The sequence below is a fragment of the Platalea leucorodia genome (assembly GCF_965183815.1).
Source record: "Platalea leucorodia genome assembly, chromosome: 3".
In the NCBI taxonomy this organism is placed as follows: Eukaryota; Metazoa; Chordata; class Aves; order Pelecaniformes; family Threskiornithidae; genus Platalea; species Platalea leucorodia.
The window spans coordinates 19,097,952-19,114,942 of NC_138825.1; the positions used below are offsets into that span (position 1 = coordinate 19,097,952).

The 16,991-nt window shown below is 46.4% G+C and overlaps 1 protein-coding gene across 1 annotated transcript in view; it reads left to right on the forward strand.

The window, feature by feature from the left end:
* The window catches only part of TOGARAM2 (TOG array regulator of axonemal microtubules 2), a gene marked incomplete at its 3' end in the record, with an annotated part of 40,461 nt that continues 23,470 nt past the window's right edge, over positions 1 to 16,991 (forward strand). Inside the window, exons 1-8 of the mRNA XM_082307336.1 lie at positions 1 to 83; positions 6,080 to 6,210; positions 10,797 to 10,930; positions 11,918 to 12,052; positions 12,805 to 13,104; positions 13,578 to 13,678; positions 15,258 to 15,430; positions 16,655 to 16,701. Coding sequence (XP_082163462.1) covers positions 6,194 to 6,210; positions 10,797 to 10,930; positions 11,918 to 12,052; positions 12,805 to 13,104; positions 13,578 to 13,678; positions 15,258 to 15,430; positions 16,655 to 16,701 — 907 coding nt within the window. The 5' untranslated portion in view covers positions 1 to 83; positions 6,080 to 6,193. The remainder of the gene's footprint in view (positions 84 to 6,079; positions 6,211 to 10,796; positions 10,931 to 11,917; positions 12,053 to 12,804; positions 13,105 to 13,577; positions 13,679 to 15,257; positions 15,431 to 16,654; positions 16,702 to 16,991) is intronic.

Here is a 16,991-nt window from a genome sequence, read left to right on the forward strand (position 1 = left end):
AATTTCTACTCCACGGCTATATTGAAGAAGCACTGGAAATAGGCTTTTGTCTCATCAAGGTCTGATCTGGACATGTGTCTGAGGTAGGTGGTAGGTAGGTTTTCACTGTGTAGAATTAGGGTTACTCAGAATGGAGATAACTTTATAATTTCATGGAAGAATTTGAGGAAAAATTATCAGATGTTCAGGTCTAAAACTTACTTTTTCACAGAAATAGTTGAAACAAGCACATTTTCACAGATCACATCAATTTTGTGGAATCACTGTGTTCTCCATCAAAAAAATTTGGCAAGCTGCAGTCAAGATCCTCTATCCATCAGTCTGAAAGCCCCTGATCCCCACATGTAAAGCTCTGATAATGCTTAGCCGGCAGCTCTTAATATAGTACCTCTGTAAATGAGAATAGCGCCCTTAAACCCTACGTTGTTTTAGACTTCTTTTTGAAACACCTCAGCATTTTCTTCTCCAGCTGACCCAACCCCAACTGTTACCCTGCCACAGAGAGCTGTTGCTAGATCAAGAGAAGCTGTGTTTTGCTGTTCTCACTGCAGTTTATTTACTCAGGTCCTAAGTGAGGTTTGGAGTGCTTTTGCCTGCCTCAGTTTCCCAGTGTATTTTAACACTGCTTGAGTCACCTCATGAAGAGGTGTTAAGTGCCACTTGTGGCAACGTAAACTGCTCTGGGCTCATCAGAGGGAAGTTGCAATATAATTATGAGTCCAAAGTATTACTGTCATAATTTTTCCTGACCTTAGTGTTTCTGAGTTGGTGTGTTTATGTTTTAAAGTGTAAACCTATAATTTCCTTTCCCATTTTCTTTCATGAACTTTGTTCACAAAACACATCTCCTTTAAGGAGCAGAAGCACTGTTTTTCTGAGATTTTTGTTTCAGGCATTGGCCTCAGCGTGCAGCGGTGTGGAAGTCTTCCACTGCAACAGAGATTTCTGAAAATGTAGATGCTGAAGCTGCAGGTTTTTCTACCTTGCATGTTTTTGTATCTTGCCTTTCATGGCATTGAGAAGCGTGCCCTGCACATTCCTCTTGTCACACTTTGGATAATTTGATTTATTCTTCATGACAGAACTTGGTAGAGGAAGGGTTGTAGAAGGTGGTATCCCTCTCAAAGCCCTCAGGACCCTGCTGATTAGGGGACAGGGTCTAATGAATAAGGAAAAGCCAGGGAGGTCTTGATGCTTCCCAGGGCTGGGCAAACCAGAGGCAGATGGAGAAAGGCAGATATAGAAGTATCTGTAACTCTTCCTGTTGTCTGTCCAGCTTTTTTCTCTCTTTTCCTGTTGCTGTGAATTCAAGGTTGATAAAAATGAACGTTTTAAAAAGGTCTGTATAAGCTCACTGGCTCCAGACCTGTCTGCTGGGCTCTAATTAACATTTACTCTGTACGCTTGGGCCGTTTCCCTCATGGGCTCAGATGCCACGCGGTATCAATCGCCCTTGCCCAATGCACAAACGACGTTGCCATGGGGAAAGCCCAAGGGCTCCCAATCTGGCAGAGGTTCCTGCGAACAAAAAAGAAGCTGCCTGCGTGCCAGGAAGCTGCCGTGAAGGGCTGCACTGCTCAGCAAGTGTGCCATGTGAAAGAAAACGTGCTGAGAGAAATAGCCGAGCAGGTTTCTGGATACAAGCATGTGAGGCGGCATGATTTCCATCCCTGCTGCGGATGGGGAGAAAAGCCCTGCTCAGCCCTGCGCTCCCGCCTGCGGTGCCCCGAGGCTTCAGAGTGTGGAGGCTTAGCCAAATAAGTCCAAGATGTGTTTGTTGAAATAGAGAAGCCATGCTTCATGTCTAGAGAAAGGGGGTTTCAGGGCAATTTGTTTTGTTAACTTGTGAGGGATGATTGGACTGTTCTGTCAGGGGGGACTGGCGGGGGTGCTATGGATGGGTGAGAGAGAGGGTTTGACCTCGCAGCAAGGTTTGTCCCACGGCTGTCTCAAGGAACGGTGTCATAGCCGTCACCAGGTTCATTTCCAGGATGCATGTGAGCAATGTGAGCACATGGACACTGCCCTTTCCCCGTGTAATGTAATGTGTCATTACAGGGTGTGCAGGTGACATAAGAGCACGGCCATGTGGGTGACGCTGCTGGAGGTGAAGTGGGTCTGACACAAGTTTGGCTCAGGAGGGAAGGTACTCTCTTCCCTGATTATGGCTGCAGGTTTTTTTCTCCCTTTTAGAAAGGATGAAATAAAACTTTGGATTGCTGTTTTTAAAGCTAAGCATGTAGGCTTTCAAGTTTCTCTTTAGTTGAATCTGTCCCATCAGCTTCAGTATTGCTGAGCCAAAAAGAAAGAGAGTGTAAGCAGGTGCTCAGGGAGGGCAATTGGGCATTAGATACTCCTGGGTGGTCTTAGCCTGACCAGCTGACCATCTTTGCTCTACTTTTGTCATTCTTGGTGATTTAACGATGGTCACACTTTTCCATGCTGCTAATGCTGTTTCCCTGTAGAAATGTTCATTTTGAGACACCCAGGAGCTTAACTTTTTCGCTAGAGCTGAGCTCATTGCTGGCCCCTTAATTAAAGGGAACAACTGAACACTGTATCGGGGAAAGTCCTTTGGAGAGCTACTGCCACCATTATTTTATTGTAACGTCCCTAGCTGATGGCTGGACCAGCTCTGTTAGATGATGCACACATATGTAGGAAGAGAGAATTCCCTACCTTAAAGGGTTTATTGCCTCAAAAGAAAATATGGAGAAAGGTGAACAAGCAGCATTTCTGCTATGCTTGTTTTGCAGGCAGGAGCTGGAGCAGATTAAGTCTTGCCTGAAGCTTGCAACATGGCTGAGGCAAAATTTTCCTTGTGTCTCCTAAGGTCTAAAGCAGTGCTGGAGTCTGAGGGCAGTCCTCTGCCTCTTTTTTGTAGCTAAAGGAAGAAGCCTTTGGGGAGAATTCTCCTGTTTCATGGAGGAGATGTCACATTTGGAGACCTTTTTGCTGCAGTCAGCTCATTTTCTGCCATTCTGTGATACACAGGGTTGTTATTTTCTCACATATCTGATTACTCAGCCTTGGAGAAGCTGAGAGAATTGCGTGGTTTAAGGTGACTCATTGTAAGGCTGAATCCTTTACTCCTACAGCGCCAGTACCAATGGGGTGGCTGGGCAGTGACAGGAAGATGCTTCACTTTGGCTTTGCTGCTGCTTTTTACCAAGTGAGGTGACAGCCACCTCCCCAAATCACAACAAGGTGCGTGTGCTGCCTTTGCTACTTGGAGGAGGATTGCTAACTCCTGCAGATGGTTTTCTGTGTTTTTCTCCCCCCTGTAGGAGCTGAATTATTGCACATTTTTACAGCTAAAGAGCCACTTCCCACTTATCTGTTGGCTTGCAGGTTGGGTACAATCGCTCAGGACTCACTGCTTAGTGTCTGAATTCCTTTTCTCGTAGTGTTCATGTGGACACTCTCCATCCAAATCATTGTAAAGACAGGTTGAGCTGCTGTTCCTCATGGTTAACAGAGAACCTCATGTGAGCCCTTGCACCTCTGCACAAAATTTCTCTCTCTTTTTGGGTACATGTGTGTTTATAAAAACAGCCAGGAGTGACCTTGTTATGGAAGATTTCCAAACTAGACATGGAAATGATGAAAGTATTATTATTTTTACTTTTGAAAATAGCTTTTGAGTGAGTGTAACAACAACAAAACACATACAGTAGCAAAGCTAAATTTTTGCTCTGCATTGTGTACTGCATAATTATCCACAGCACAGAGGAGAGGTATAAAATATTTGTAATGGAGGTGGTGGAGAATTCCAGTTTGGCAGCATTTAGTGGAGATTGCAGCAACTGTGGCCATCCCACGTTGGAGCAGGCCAGGCTGAAGGAATTAGTTTTCCTCTTTTCCTAATCTTGCCTGAATGTGGTGCTTTCTGTAGGGCTGGTATGGATTTACACCGATCTAACAGAGAGGGGATCCAAACTCACGCTGCCTAGCTAAGCAATTTACCATGCAGAGGTGTCATCAAATCCTGCAGCAAAGGGGGTAGAAACGTCCCCCTCCCGTTTATAAGTTTCCAGCAGATGCATACTCTGCTGTTTGCTTGTGCGTTGTGCACGGCTTTAGGGATGATTCTCACGCAGCGGTCACGAGCAGGCAGGAAGGGACCAGGAGCACATTGCAGTTGAGACTGTGTCCCTTACTGAAGGTCTGGGTGCTGCTGAGGTCCCTCAGGTGCTTGTGGCTGCAGCACCCAGGGAGCTGTCTGCCAGCCCTGCAGGCAAAAGATATTCCTTGCATCTCACGCTCAAGATTTCTTCAGAGAAGTGGTTGCTATGCAGCCTTGTTTATTCCTGGTATGTGACACTGTTTGCTTGCTGAGCTCGTACACCTGGAAGGGGGAGCCTGCTGTCCTCCTGGAGAAGGGGTCTGGCTTGACAAATGGCCGTCCCTGCTTCCAGTTTTGGAAACGGAGGGTCTGGAGCAGAAGAAATCCTCGTTCCCTTGTGGGAGGCAACCCACAGTGGGGCTTTACAGCTCCTGGGGGGATTAAAAGCTTAACAACGTGGAGCTAGATTTCCAAAGTGAAGGACACGCGTGTTTGTAAAGGAGGTTGGTGGATAGCCCTGTCTTGTGCACTGTTGCTTTCCCAGCAAGGTGGTGCTCTGGTGGGGGCTGGCAGGAGCCAGGCAGAGGGGTTGCTTTTACTGTGCTTTGGTGGAGGTTGCTTGGTGCAAGCGTCTCTCCCAGAAGCCAATAAAATCTGGGAGAAAGATTTGATGATTTTTTTCCTTTTATTTTTCTCTTTTCAAAAAGTTGTTTTGAAAAGTCTTAAGGTCACACGAAGGAAGCTTCTGCTGGGTGACTCCAGCTGTGTGCTAGAGAGTCATTTAGAAGAGACACAATCCTGGGAGGTGTGGAAGAAGAGCAATGCTTGGGGTGGCAGATGGAAGGAGGGGAGCGGAGGACAGGTGGGAGCTGCAGAGCAGACAGGGAAGCTCCTCTTCATAAGACTGACAGCCTGGCCTCTGCCATGCCATGGGAGGCAGAGTGATAGCTCCCACCTTGGCTCAGGTGCTGCCGTCGGGCTCCCAGGGCTCCCTTTGCTGCTGCGTGTGGGCAAACGGGCAAGTCCCTGCTCAGCTCCTGCTCAAACTCCCCTTGCTCTGACTGGAGTGAAAAAGCAAAAACTGCACCTTTGGTCCTTCCTGGGCTCACACTGTTATTTGCCAGGTAGAATCAAGGAAGGTTGAACTCAAATCAACTTTCTGAATCAGCCCCTGCTGAAGTTTAGGTCAGTGTTACATGGGTCCTGGTGGTGCTGGTTAACCCCTGCAGGATGGTAATCGAGTCTGCTCTTGCCAAGTTTAACCTTGGCACCTCACTCCAAAGCATGTGGGGGACAAGTGGAATCATTTTACTCCAAGCAAAGAGAGGAGAAGCGAACTTTAGTGAGCTCACAGGCTCTCTGATACGTACATGCCTAGTCCCAAAGCAGTATCACTCTGATGAACAAACTTGCCTCCAGGTTAGCCTCTGTTTTCAAAGGGGTTTATTACTATAAGTATGAATCTCTGAAAATTGAATCTGGGAAAGGTGTAGGAGGATGAGCATGAAGTTCTTTTGGGGTGCGGAGATCCCAGCCTGCTATAGCAGCAGAGGGAGGACAAACAGAACTCTCTGAAGGATTGAGATTCGGGGACTCTGCTCATTATCAGAGGTGTTTGCTAGTTACTCTCCCTCTGTTTCTCTCTTTCTCTCTCTGCAGAGAATGCCTTTGCTTCACTTTTTTTTCATTCCCTTTCTTCCTGGTAATATCCATGCTCCCTCACCCCTAACAATTTAGCAAGCTAGGGCTCTGCTGCAGAGGCCACTGCTGTAATGGCAATGGTAACTGCTCATATTTGTGTAATATCCATTACCCCAGGGCCTTTGAGAGCTTTGCAAAGCTTCCAAGCACCATTTGCATTTTTCAGTTGGAGATAATTGACCTGTAAGAAACTAAAGTTGTCTTATGCAAAATCTGTGGCCTACAGAAGTCATGTTTATATGCTCCTAACTTTTTTCTGGCCTTAAGATTTATATTTCTGTCCTTAAGATTTATTTTTCTGTTTCTCTGCAGGCCAGGCAATGAATCGGCAGCAGAGCTAGCCCTGCTCCTGCAGTCTTCCACTTTTCGTGCTGTTCTTCGGCTTTGTTCACTTTTGGACGTTGGAAATGATGGCAATTGGGAAACATGGTGTTTTCTGTCAGGTCAGTGAGCCAAACCATTGCAAGGTTTTGTCAGCAAGCTGTACTGTGTTGCGTGTTCATGTCTGGCAGTTGTTTTTTGTCCCCCTCCCTGTAAGCATTGCAGTTTGTTGCAGAGATAGCCCATTATTCCTTTACCTCTTAGTGGCCTCCAGCTCACCCAAGGTAGATGCTGCTAGCTGGCAGGTATTGGAAAATAGGAGTTTGTCCACCTTGACTGAAGATCCTGCATTGGGCCCTCTGGGCACCATAGTGTGGGGCTCTGAGCTGCAGGTCAGATGCAAGACAGCCCCTGTCATCAGGGCATCAGCCTGCGGACACTTGGGCACTTTAGGGATCTAAATGCCTGTGGAGTTAGGTGTGATACCTTGTAGGTTAGGTGAATGGAGGCTTTAAATATTTCAGTGATGCTTGAATGGTGGACTTAAGCCCTGAACAAGACAGAGGTGCTTAAATACTGTAAAGACCAGGGAATAAATTCTGAGCAGTGGGAACTGTTGTATTTCAAGGTTCATACAGAACTAAGAACAGTACTGGGACTTTAGTGGAATAGATATGAGAGTAATAAAATGGACAATTAAACTGGTCTCATTAGAGGATATGCTCCTGCTTTTGCATGTCAGCCCTGCACCTCATGCTCCCAATGCTTGTTATTCATAATGAAAAATTTCAGTACAAACCTTGGATCCCATGCTGCAGCTGAATGAAATTGCTTCAGATCATTGAGAATTTCCCTGCCTGATGATTACACAGGAACAGGACAGAGCTCTTAGGATGCTCACTTGGAGTTATCTTGGATTTATGCAGCTATTTGTGGAAAAATGCTGTAGTCAGAGTGCTTGGGGTTGGTTTATACCTTTATGGAAGATGTGTGGAACAGTATGCAGGGCCCTACCAGCAGCAAACTACTGGCCAGGGAATGTATTTTAGTAGCCCTCTAGGATGGCTTTGCACAGGAGTATGGGGTGGGAGACCCATCTCCCAGAGGCAGCTGAGAGGAAGGCACCGAGGGAGACAAGCCCAATATTTCTAAGGAAAATGCTTTTACAAGAAACTGACGTGAGCCAACAAAGAGCAAGCCTAACATTTCAAGACATAGGCCACTGGCTGGACTTAATTTGATGATATATTAGTTCAAGGTGCTGACTGTGACTGCTTCTGTACCCAAGCCTTGAGTGTTGGGCATCTATAGCCTTTCCTAGAGTCCTTCATGGCAGAAATCCTATGTGCCATGAAGACCTGCTCTCAGAAGAGAAGCAGCAGCTGATTTTTGTGTGCTTTTTCTAGCACTAGCCCCTGCAGCATCACTGCTGTCAGCTAATTTATGTTCATACAGCATTAGCACCCGGAGGCCCCTCAGTGCGAGGACCTCTCTGCATGAGGTGCTCTGCAGACTCCTGCATGGGCTCAGGATCTCGCAGTTTCAGAGTCGTCTTCAAAATGCCTCAATAAGGAGGGAAAACCTTTCAATGCTTCTGGTCTAGGCTGGGTTGACTCCAGGCAAAGGTGTGTCAGTGTACTTGGCTCCTTCTTGTCTCATTGTGTCCGGCAGTCACCGGAGCCCACAGAGCAATTGATCAACCACCTTTGGGGAACCACCACCCTTGGCCACACCTCCAGTGGAGACCGTCACAGCACTCAGTGGGAGCAAACTTGTGTACAGTACTCAAATAACCGTGGTGTCCAGCACAACACCTCATTAGAGCTGGAATGAGGGATTGTTCAAATGCTTTTTGAAGGAGTTAATGAGGTTTGGCATTCAGATCAGCTTATTCCTAACTCTTGATTTGCTGCCCTGGGTAAGCTGCTTCTTGTGGTAACTCTTGTTTCATGGTTGAGCAGCCCCGCTCTGCTGAGAAGCAGCCATAGCAGGAGCTTTTGATATGGGCATTGAACCTTTAAGATCTTCCAAATGAAAGCTGAGGGCAGACCTTGTAAAAAGAGCATCACATGGCTGATGCTTTTGATGTCACATCTTTTGTCTGTGCTCCTTGCCATGCACAATAAATATTTGAGGAAGCAAGTCTGCTCGTTCAGAAATTTCTCAAAACTAAGTTCAACGGTAAGAGAAAACAGATTTCGGATGTGTAATGTCACTTGGATCATTGTGCAGAAAGATACAGGAGCACTCCTTGTAAGCTATGTGTCTAACCTAAGCAGCTTTGACACCAAGAACTTAGAAAAGTGGGGAGAGATGCAATTAGTAGCACAGGGATCTGTCTCATGATTCTCCCATGGGCCTGGGGAAATTGCCCAGTTCCACTGGGCAATAGCTTTTTACTCTACATAAAAGCTTCATGCTACAGATGCATTATGGGCCTGTAAGCTGAAATCCACTAGCAAAAAAAAACCCCAAACAATTGTCATCACTCCAATTTCATTTTATCCTCACAACAAGCCTCTGGCTGGTGAGACATTGGGTTCAGCCTCCACAGTGGCTCCAATCCTGACGGGTTCTGTAGGGTTGTTGGCATCAGCATGTTTCACATAACAATACTGTATGTTTGCTGTGCTGGGAAGCCACCAGAGAAATAGCTTGTTAGTTGGGAAAGAAAGTAATGATAGCATTAAATAATCTCTGTTTTCATTTACTGGATGAAAATCTCAGAGGATGCATTTCCTTTTGATTAACCCAGCAGAAGGATGACAAGGAGTACAGTTACTGTCTACTGAAACATCACCAGGGCCTGGAGCTGTTCAAATGCAGCTGTGTTCCATTTTTTTCCTCTTCAGAAAGCCATTTTCTAACACTTTTTTTCACTCGGCAGTGAACCACTGCCACTGTCCTCTGTACGGAGAATGGCACCAGCTTGTTTTCCGTGCTCCTATCAGCAGTGGCAGAAGACGAACCCTGCACACCCAGTGCTTCCCCCAGGCTGCAGGCAAATTGCTTTGCCGTTATCCTTACAGTTACAGTGGTTTCTGTGCAAGGGAGAAAGGGGTGGCCCTACATAGCTGTACATCTGGGGTTTTCCGTATCATGTAGCTGGCCTGAATTCGGAACTATGCCCTGAATTCAGGCAATTAAGCCTTTGGGGGCCATGGAGGTGCCATAACTGATGCCCTTCCTAATTACACTTTATAGCATGCTAGCATTTAGGTAGGACAGCCTGGCAGAGGAAAACAGGCATGGAGAGCCTGGCTTTGTCTTACAGGGTAAGTCAGTGGCAGAGGCAGCCTTCTATCCCAGCTACAGGATACACTCATTTCTGGTACTTACTGCTTTCTCTTGGGCTTTTTTAATACTTTAAGCAATGGGGCATGCTCAGCTTCATTTAGGAGGTGATCTTAACCAGTCAAAATTGCTGCTGGCATATTTCTTAGATATTCATCCTACGCAATGAGACCAAAGAAAATATACCTTAATCCCTGCTTTATGCCCTAGTCCCACTCACAATGATACCTCCATTCCTTGTTTTAAGGTCCACAGTTCAAACAGACCTACATTTGTTATTTTTAAGGGTATTTAGTGCCTGCCTTTCATTGAAAGTAATGGGAATTAGGCTCTAAAAACCTCTAAATGCCTTTGTTCCTTGACCTTAAGCTGTCTCTGTGAATTTATCTAGACTAACAAAAAGGGTGAAAGACAGAAGTGGGTTAACTGTCTCAGCTAACTCCAGCCTTTCTGAAATCACTTGCTTTACTCCAGATGAATGCTTTGACAGCTTTTGAGCAGAGTTAAATCTCTTGGGCAGGGGGTGGAGCAGTACAGAGCTTTGCTGCACTATGAAAAATTTCTATTGAAATTTGCTTGAGGATACCATTTTATCTGACTGTAAGTTTGATTGATAGTAGGGTACCTAAAGTCCTTGTACAAGCATTCTTCGTTATTTGTTTTAAGCTTACAGAACAAATTAATAGGGACCTGCCTTTGCTTCTTCCATCGAGTGCAGAGGCATTTTTCCTTCTGTAATAATTTAACTGAACTGTGTGATTGATCCTTCTGGCTGTACTTAGCTACCCATGTGATAGTTGTTCTGTTTGCAGAGCTTTAGAGGCACCTATGAGTGGATTTTCAAGATCAGTTCACATTGGCATCCTTCTGTACTCACTGATGTTTATAGGAATTTTACTGCTGGCTTACCATCCTGACCTAAGGTATGCTCTGCAAAATCCCCTCGTACCTCTCACTTAGGCCATAAGAAATGGGCTAATATGTTTAAGGAACCCCTCATTTTTTTTGGTTGTTCTTGGGGCAAGTCTGGTGTGACATTACAGCTCTTTGTTATCCAGTGTGTGAAGCGATGCTCCTGCTGCAGCAGCAGCTCTGAGTTCAGTGGGAACAACTCCAACGCGCTGCGCTGGGTCCAACAGCAGCGGGCGCGGTGAGAGATTTGCCTCTGCTGCCGTGCTCATACAGCCATGGGGAAAGCAGCTGCTGGAGTGGAGTTACGGCAGTCTTCCTCCAGCATTTGGACTTTCTGGCCATGATTTTGACAGAATGTGGAAATGCATAGCTTGAATATATTTTTATGTTGTTTTAACACCACCTGACTTGAGCAGTTCTGTACGCGGGAAACCCTGTAGGCAGGGCAATGCCAGGGATCGATGGCTGTCACTTGCATTAGCAGTGTTATTTTTCCATGTAGGCTCCTGATGCTGCAGGGGAACCCACTGGCATCTGTGTCAGGCCCAGCGACCAGCAGCACATCGAGTAGACTCTCATCTGCAAAAAGCCCATCGTCCCCTCCTGCCATGGCAACACAAGATGATTTTGCAGCAGGTAAAGGGCTGCAGCAGACTGGAGACTTCTTCAGCCAGGGCTTGTTGCAATCCCATTCCTACAGCCTTTGCCTGGAGGATGTTCACCTGCAGCAGCAGTGCCGGTGCCCAGGAATGCTGCTTGGCTCAGGGAGGCAGAGCGTGTACAAAAGCTGCATTCAAAGCGCTGATCACGAGACCCTGGAGATGCTGGCAAGTGCAGCAGCTGTTCTTCATGCTGTACAAGTGAGAGCCCAGCCTTAGAGGCTGGGTAATGGGGAAGATATTGGCCAGGACAAGGGGCAGGGAAACACGCTGTGTATAATTTTGAATTTTCAGGAACAGCCAAGATCAGAAATTTTTTGAGGCAGGCCATGTTTGTGTTGGTTTTGGGTGCCTCTGCAGTAAAGAAAGCAGGGAATAAACCCCTGTAACAGTGAAGCAGAACAAAGGAGAATATTTGGATGGACAATTTGCATCCTACAGATACAGTAATCAAATAACCCCACTGAATATTGGGGACATCAAATGCAGAGTGCAAACCTTCTTTTAGTTATAACACCTGGTGATCAATTGTTTGTGTCCTTGTACTTTCTTTGTTATGAAGAGAAATATAAACCCCAGCAAAACCCAACCCAAAACTGAGTGGGGATTACAGAAGCAAAGGACTTTCAAACTAGCTTTGGAAAGCATTTACTTACTAGACATTGTCAAATTCTAGAGACCATTGTGGGTTGCCTACCCTTTGAAAAGAGAGGAAAGAAGTCCTGTAGTCGTGGATGGGCAACTGGCAAAGCATATGCAAATTTGTAGAATGTTCAGCTGTCAAAGTGCTGGAATGCAAGCACCTTCCTAGGCAGAATGCCGTGAGGTCACAGACCGTTGCCGAGGCCACGACGGCAGGTCGCTACTGGTGTTGGTGGTCTTCTGTGGAGAAGGGGTGTCTGTCTTTGACTCTCCATATCAAATGCTGCAAATTTGAGTCATTTGTACTGTCCTTATTTTAAAGCTAAGTACCAGGCCCCAGTTGCTGTCTACTGTGGGAGCATTCCCAAATTCAAGCCCAGATACACAGCTCTGCGAGGCGGGAGCATTGATTCGAACTTGCAGTTTTGTGGCAGCAGCTGGACCACTGAAGAAGAAGGTGAGACGGAAAGGGGTTGCATATGCAATGGTGGCCTCAGCCAAATGAAAAAAAACCACCCTGATTTTAGGGAGAAATGGTCCTTGGAGGTCAGTCCTCATGTGCTGGCTCTGTGTCAGAGTAGGTGGCTGACAAAGAGCTGCAGATGATCCTGCCCTCCTCCAGTGGTGCACATGGCATCACATCTCTTTGTCATTAGTTCATTATGCTTTCTCCTTTATCAACAGTAGCCAAATCACTACTACTGCCAGCCAGGACAGGGACTGTGGCCCAACTGGCCATAAATCGGGCATGGTAATGAGAAGTGAGTTCTGTTTCTATCCTTGCTATCAATGTGTGGCTCACCATAGGTAAATTCCCAGTTCTTCCTCTGCTTGCCCATCAGATCTGACCTTGAGGATGGGATGGTGCTGTAGAAACACTGACAAGATCTGCCTGCTTGCTGAGACATCTTTCTGCTTTCCAGAAATACCAGTAGCACCATGTGGGTCTTTACTGGTAGTCTTCACAGAAGCCAAGTCCTGAAAAGGGAATCTTTTTTCCCCTCTTACCAGTGGGGTCTTCAACCTCTCTGTCCTCGCTTGCTAGCTCAATGCTGTTCAGAAGAATTAAACTAATGCTAGTTTTATGAAAAATAAGAACAAACTGATCTTCTGAATGATTAAGAAAAGCTTTGAATGCCTCACTTGATGGGTTGATTGTAAAGGTGTGAGGTCAGCTAATTCACTTCTTCCCTTTTACCTTACCTACAGCTTCTTTTCAGTCCATATTAACAATGTGGTCGAAGAAGCAGACGAATTTATTGGATGGGGATGGAGCTATGAAACCTCCACGCTCAAGGGCCACCTCTCCCCTGGATGGCTGGGTCAGCCAGGCCAGCGTGCACGACCTCAGCACTAGGGATGGAGGTGATCTCTCCCGCCTTTCTCACCGATCTTTGACCCCGGACCCCCGAGAGAGGGAGATGAGCAGCGCTGCCCCGGAAACCATACAGATCAAGGACAAGCTGAAGACCAGGAGGATGTCCGAGGGTCTGTTAGCCTCACAGAGAGGTAAGGCGGGAGCCTGCCCGCTCTCCTGAGGGGGAAAAAGGGTCTTTTCCCAGCCTAGAGAGCTAGAGCACATTCCTAGTGAACAGTTTTCTCCTGCATGTGCCCCCCTGCAATAACCTGCCCTGCTCTCAGTCCCCTGCATAACCCTCCCATTGCTGTAGAGGTGTACAACTGTGGGGCAGGGAGAGGAGCAGGAGGGTGTATGTGCAGGTGACATATTCTGGGTAAGCACATGTCCATGGGCTCCCTGGTGTCTGACGGGAGCCCAGAGGACCAAGGTGTTCCTCTGGTGGCTCTGTGGAAGTGGGTAAGTGTTGTCCACTGGCCTGCTTCAAGTGGCTGCCAGCATGAGCATGTTTCCCTGTGAAGTTATTTAGAAGTTTCCAAGAAATCTGTCCAATGAAATATCTAGCTTCAGGTGCTTATAGGTTTGCAGTGCTGTTTCTATTACACTTTGTGTCTCTGCTTTGCAGGCCTGATTGACTGCAGTGACCCTAAGGGGGAAAATGGCACAGGCTATGATGACGGTGATGGGAATTACAAGGAGCTGATGTCAGAAGGAAAAGGATATAAAGTAAGGAAGCCAAGCCAAATCACATGTGGTGGATCCTCAGTTTATCTCCTGTAGGCAGAGCTCTGAAATCTTCTCTCCCTGTGGTGCAAGCCTGGGGAAGCAGCTGGGCCAAGGAAAAGCTCAGCTGGACATTGCGCTTCAGTTATCTTTGCAACGTGCATACTGCAGGCTTCATGTCTTCAGTGTATATCAACAGAAGAGATCTTTAAATAGTTTCTGTGCTCTCTAGTGGCTCCTGCTGTGTTTTATGACTGAGAAAACACCAGCAACCAGTTGGAGCAACTAAATATGTCTAATCTGGTCAAGCATATCCTTCTACAGTTAGTAAAATACACATATCTGTGAACCGTCTGTACATTGTGGTTACTGTTGCAGACACATCAGTGTCTTGGTGGCTTTTCATATCAGCTCTGTCTGGTTTAGATGGAAAAAGATGTTTGCTGGAGCAGGCAGTCCTGCAAACTCAACTTCAGGTTGTGTCAGCTTTTGAGTTGCACAGCCATGTCTTTCTGCACAATTATCTCTAATAATATTTCCAGACTTCAGTGGCCCATGCAGCTTCATCCTCTCCCATGGGTCTGCGCAGGGGTAAGCGATGGGAACTGGCAATTCTGGCCGTGGGGAATGGAGTCCAGACCCCATCCATTTGATTGGCTTTGCAGGAGGGACAGAAGCTGCAGTTGTTTTGGTTTTGCTGTGGTGGGCAGCAGAAGGCAGATGAATAACAGCTTTTTTAAATAGGATAACCAATAAAACGTTAGTGTACCTGATTTTAGACTTGCAGATACAGGGCCAAATGTATCCTGGACATTAACTCTGTTGGTTTCACTGGGGTTTGAACAGGTCCTGATTTGACTCTTTAGTTGTGACAAGAACGCTGGGATACTAAGGAAGAGTGTGTATCTGCCCCCGCTCCTTCCATTGCCCTTCCTAGCCATAGCATGGGGAGCCTGAAGTAATTTCAGCAGGCAGAGAGACCTTACACAGAGCAGCAGGGTAGGGAGCTCTGCTGAACTTAATAAACGACAGTGAGCCTGAGATGATGAATTGTGTGGGAGCTGGAGAGCACCGAGCATCCAGAGAGCACATTAGCACCTGGGCTGAAAGGCTGGTGGGGGACTGTAGGAAGGGCAGAAGCAGAAAAAATTATGGGCTTGAGAAAAGCAGGTTTTGTCAGCGTGCAAAATGACTTTGTGAGGTCTTGGTTGGAGTTCAGCAATGGCTGGTAGGTGCTTTAGGGATAGTGAGAGGATAGCGATCCAAACGCTTTCCCGTACCATCCGAAAGGCTAACAGAGGCAACAGCACCCCAGAACATCCTTATGCCAAGCAGATGGATGCCAGGTGGGAATGAAGCCACTGCCAGAGAGGTGCGTGAATGGAGAGAGCTGGCAACAGCGTGCAACACGGTCTCTCCCTCACCACTTCCCTTTCCATTGCCCATCCTAGGCCAAGCTGCTCCATCAGTTTGACTTTTCTTTTCCTGCCAAGTCCTAGCTAAGAGCATGGCTAAACTTCTTGTGGCATCAAAGGGGGAAGGACGGATGCTTGACCTGAGCACTGCCTTCTACTGTTTCCAGGCTCCCCTGCTGCCCTTGCGTTGCAGTGGTGAGGATGGGAAGAAGTCACTGGGAGCGGCTTTGATTCCCCCTATCCCCAAGTCAGCAAGATCATCTGATGGGCATCCTGGCCGCGCTGCCGTGCCTCTCCCAAGTTCTCAGGACGTGGTTTTCCAAGAGATTCTGGAGATCAGGTAAGCCAACGTGTCTGCTTTTCCAATATGCCATTCACCTTGCACTTCTCTCCTCATGACGTTATTTTTATATTTATGCAAACTTCTGTGTCTTCACCCTTCTGTGTATCTATGATGATCCAGCACAATGTCAAAACGAACATCATACACTCTAAGAGCAGTGGTGGCGGGGGGAGGAGGAGGCAAGATTTAAGAGGACCTTTAAAGCAGGTCCTCTGCTGGACTCTGATACTGATTCATTCTGTAATCTTTGTGGTGCCATTTGGGAACTGTATTGCATGGATCTGAATTCAGCATCTGGTTTTGTGTGTGATCTTTGACTGCCAATTTCTGTACCTGCAAGATATGTTAGGGCAAATATTGGCTATCGTATAGATGTCTGCAAATTTAGATGCTGCTTCTATAAAAGTCAGTCATAACTTCTCTGTTTCTGGGCCTTCACTGTGAAATGAGAGCCCAGATAAATCTTGGTTTATAGATGTATAATCCTATAGATGTTTAATATTTACATATGGTTTTAAGATCAAAGGGGGCAAGGTGCTAGAGAACAGGTATAGGGATGTAACTGATGGAAAGATATTTGCTTGGATATGTGTGGGGAAATCTAGCTGTCAATCTTACCCTAGTTATAACAATAAATAAGGAGTCATAGAAATATAGTTCCAATTTAAAAGCTTCAGTATGGCTTTTAAAGTGCAATCTGAATATACTTACCTACCAGTTGAGTTGGAAAAACCCTTTTTCTTCTTGAAAGAGCAGGGAGGTGTAATGTTATTCTCGGGAGACAGCAATGGTATTACCATGCATAACAAGATACTGTCATCAGCTGAAATCATGACCAGGCAAAGTTAGGCTTCTGCAGCAGTATAAAGGTAGCTGCCCTCAGTACAGACTTATGACTGGCTTAACATCTCTTGCTGATTCAGAAAGGATGTATGTAACAGTGAAAGCCACTTAGCTCCAAAATGAGAGACAGCAGAATTGAATAGTTAAGGCCCAAATTCAAGAATGACTCCCGTGTTTCAGCTGGAGCTTGATGAGCTCTGTGTGACTCCAGCAACTGAAAGTTTAATGGCAATTAATCAGCTTTGCATATTGTTGGTTTTATGGCTTGCATTTCCTCCTTCATCAGAACGACCATGCTAGGAAAGTTTAATGCTTTAATGCTACCCGCCCTTCTCTTTCTATCTTCTCATATGTTCTTTTGTCCTCAATTTTCTTAAGGCCAAGATCGGGCAGCAGAAATAAAGAGAAGACCCTTAAACATCTAGGTAGGTACAGGGCATGGCTGTCCTAAAATGAACATAGTAAGCCTGACCCATGGATGGGACTGTGAAAGTTCGGTTGAAAACCATCCTGTAAATTTTTTCAAGTCCTTGATGTGCTCAGACGGCTTCCCCAGAGCCCAGTCACTGGGAAATGTGCTCCAGTGATCCAGTGAATATGGGATGATGAATGGCAGGAGCTGGAGGGGTACCTTGGGGCCCCGGAAATGCACAGCAGGAAAAGAAAACGTTCCTCTACCTCATGCTCATACCTTTTTTCTCCCTGCATGCTCACT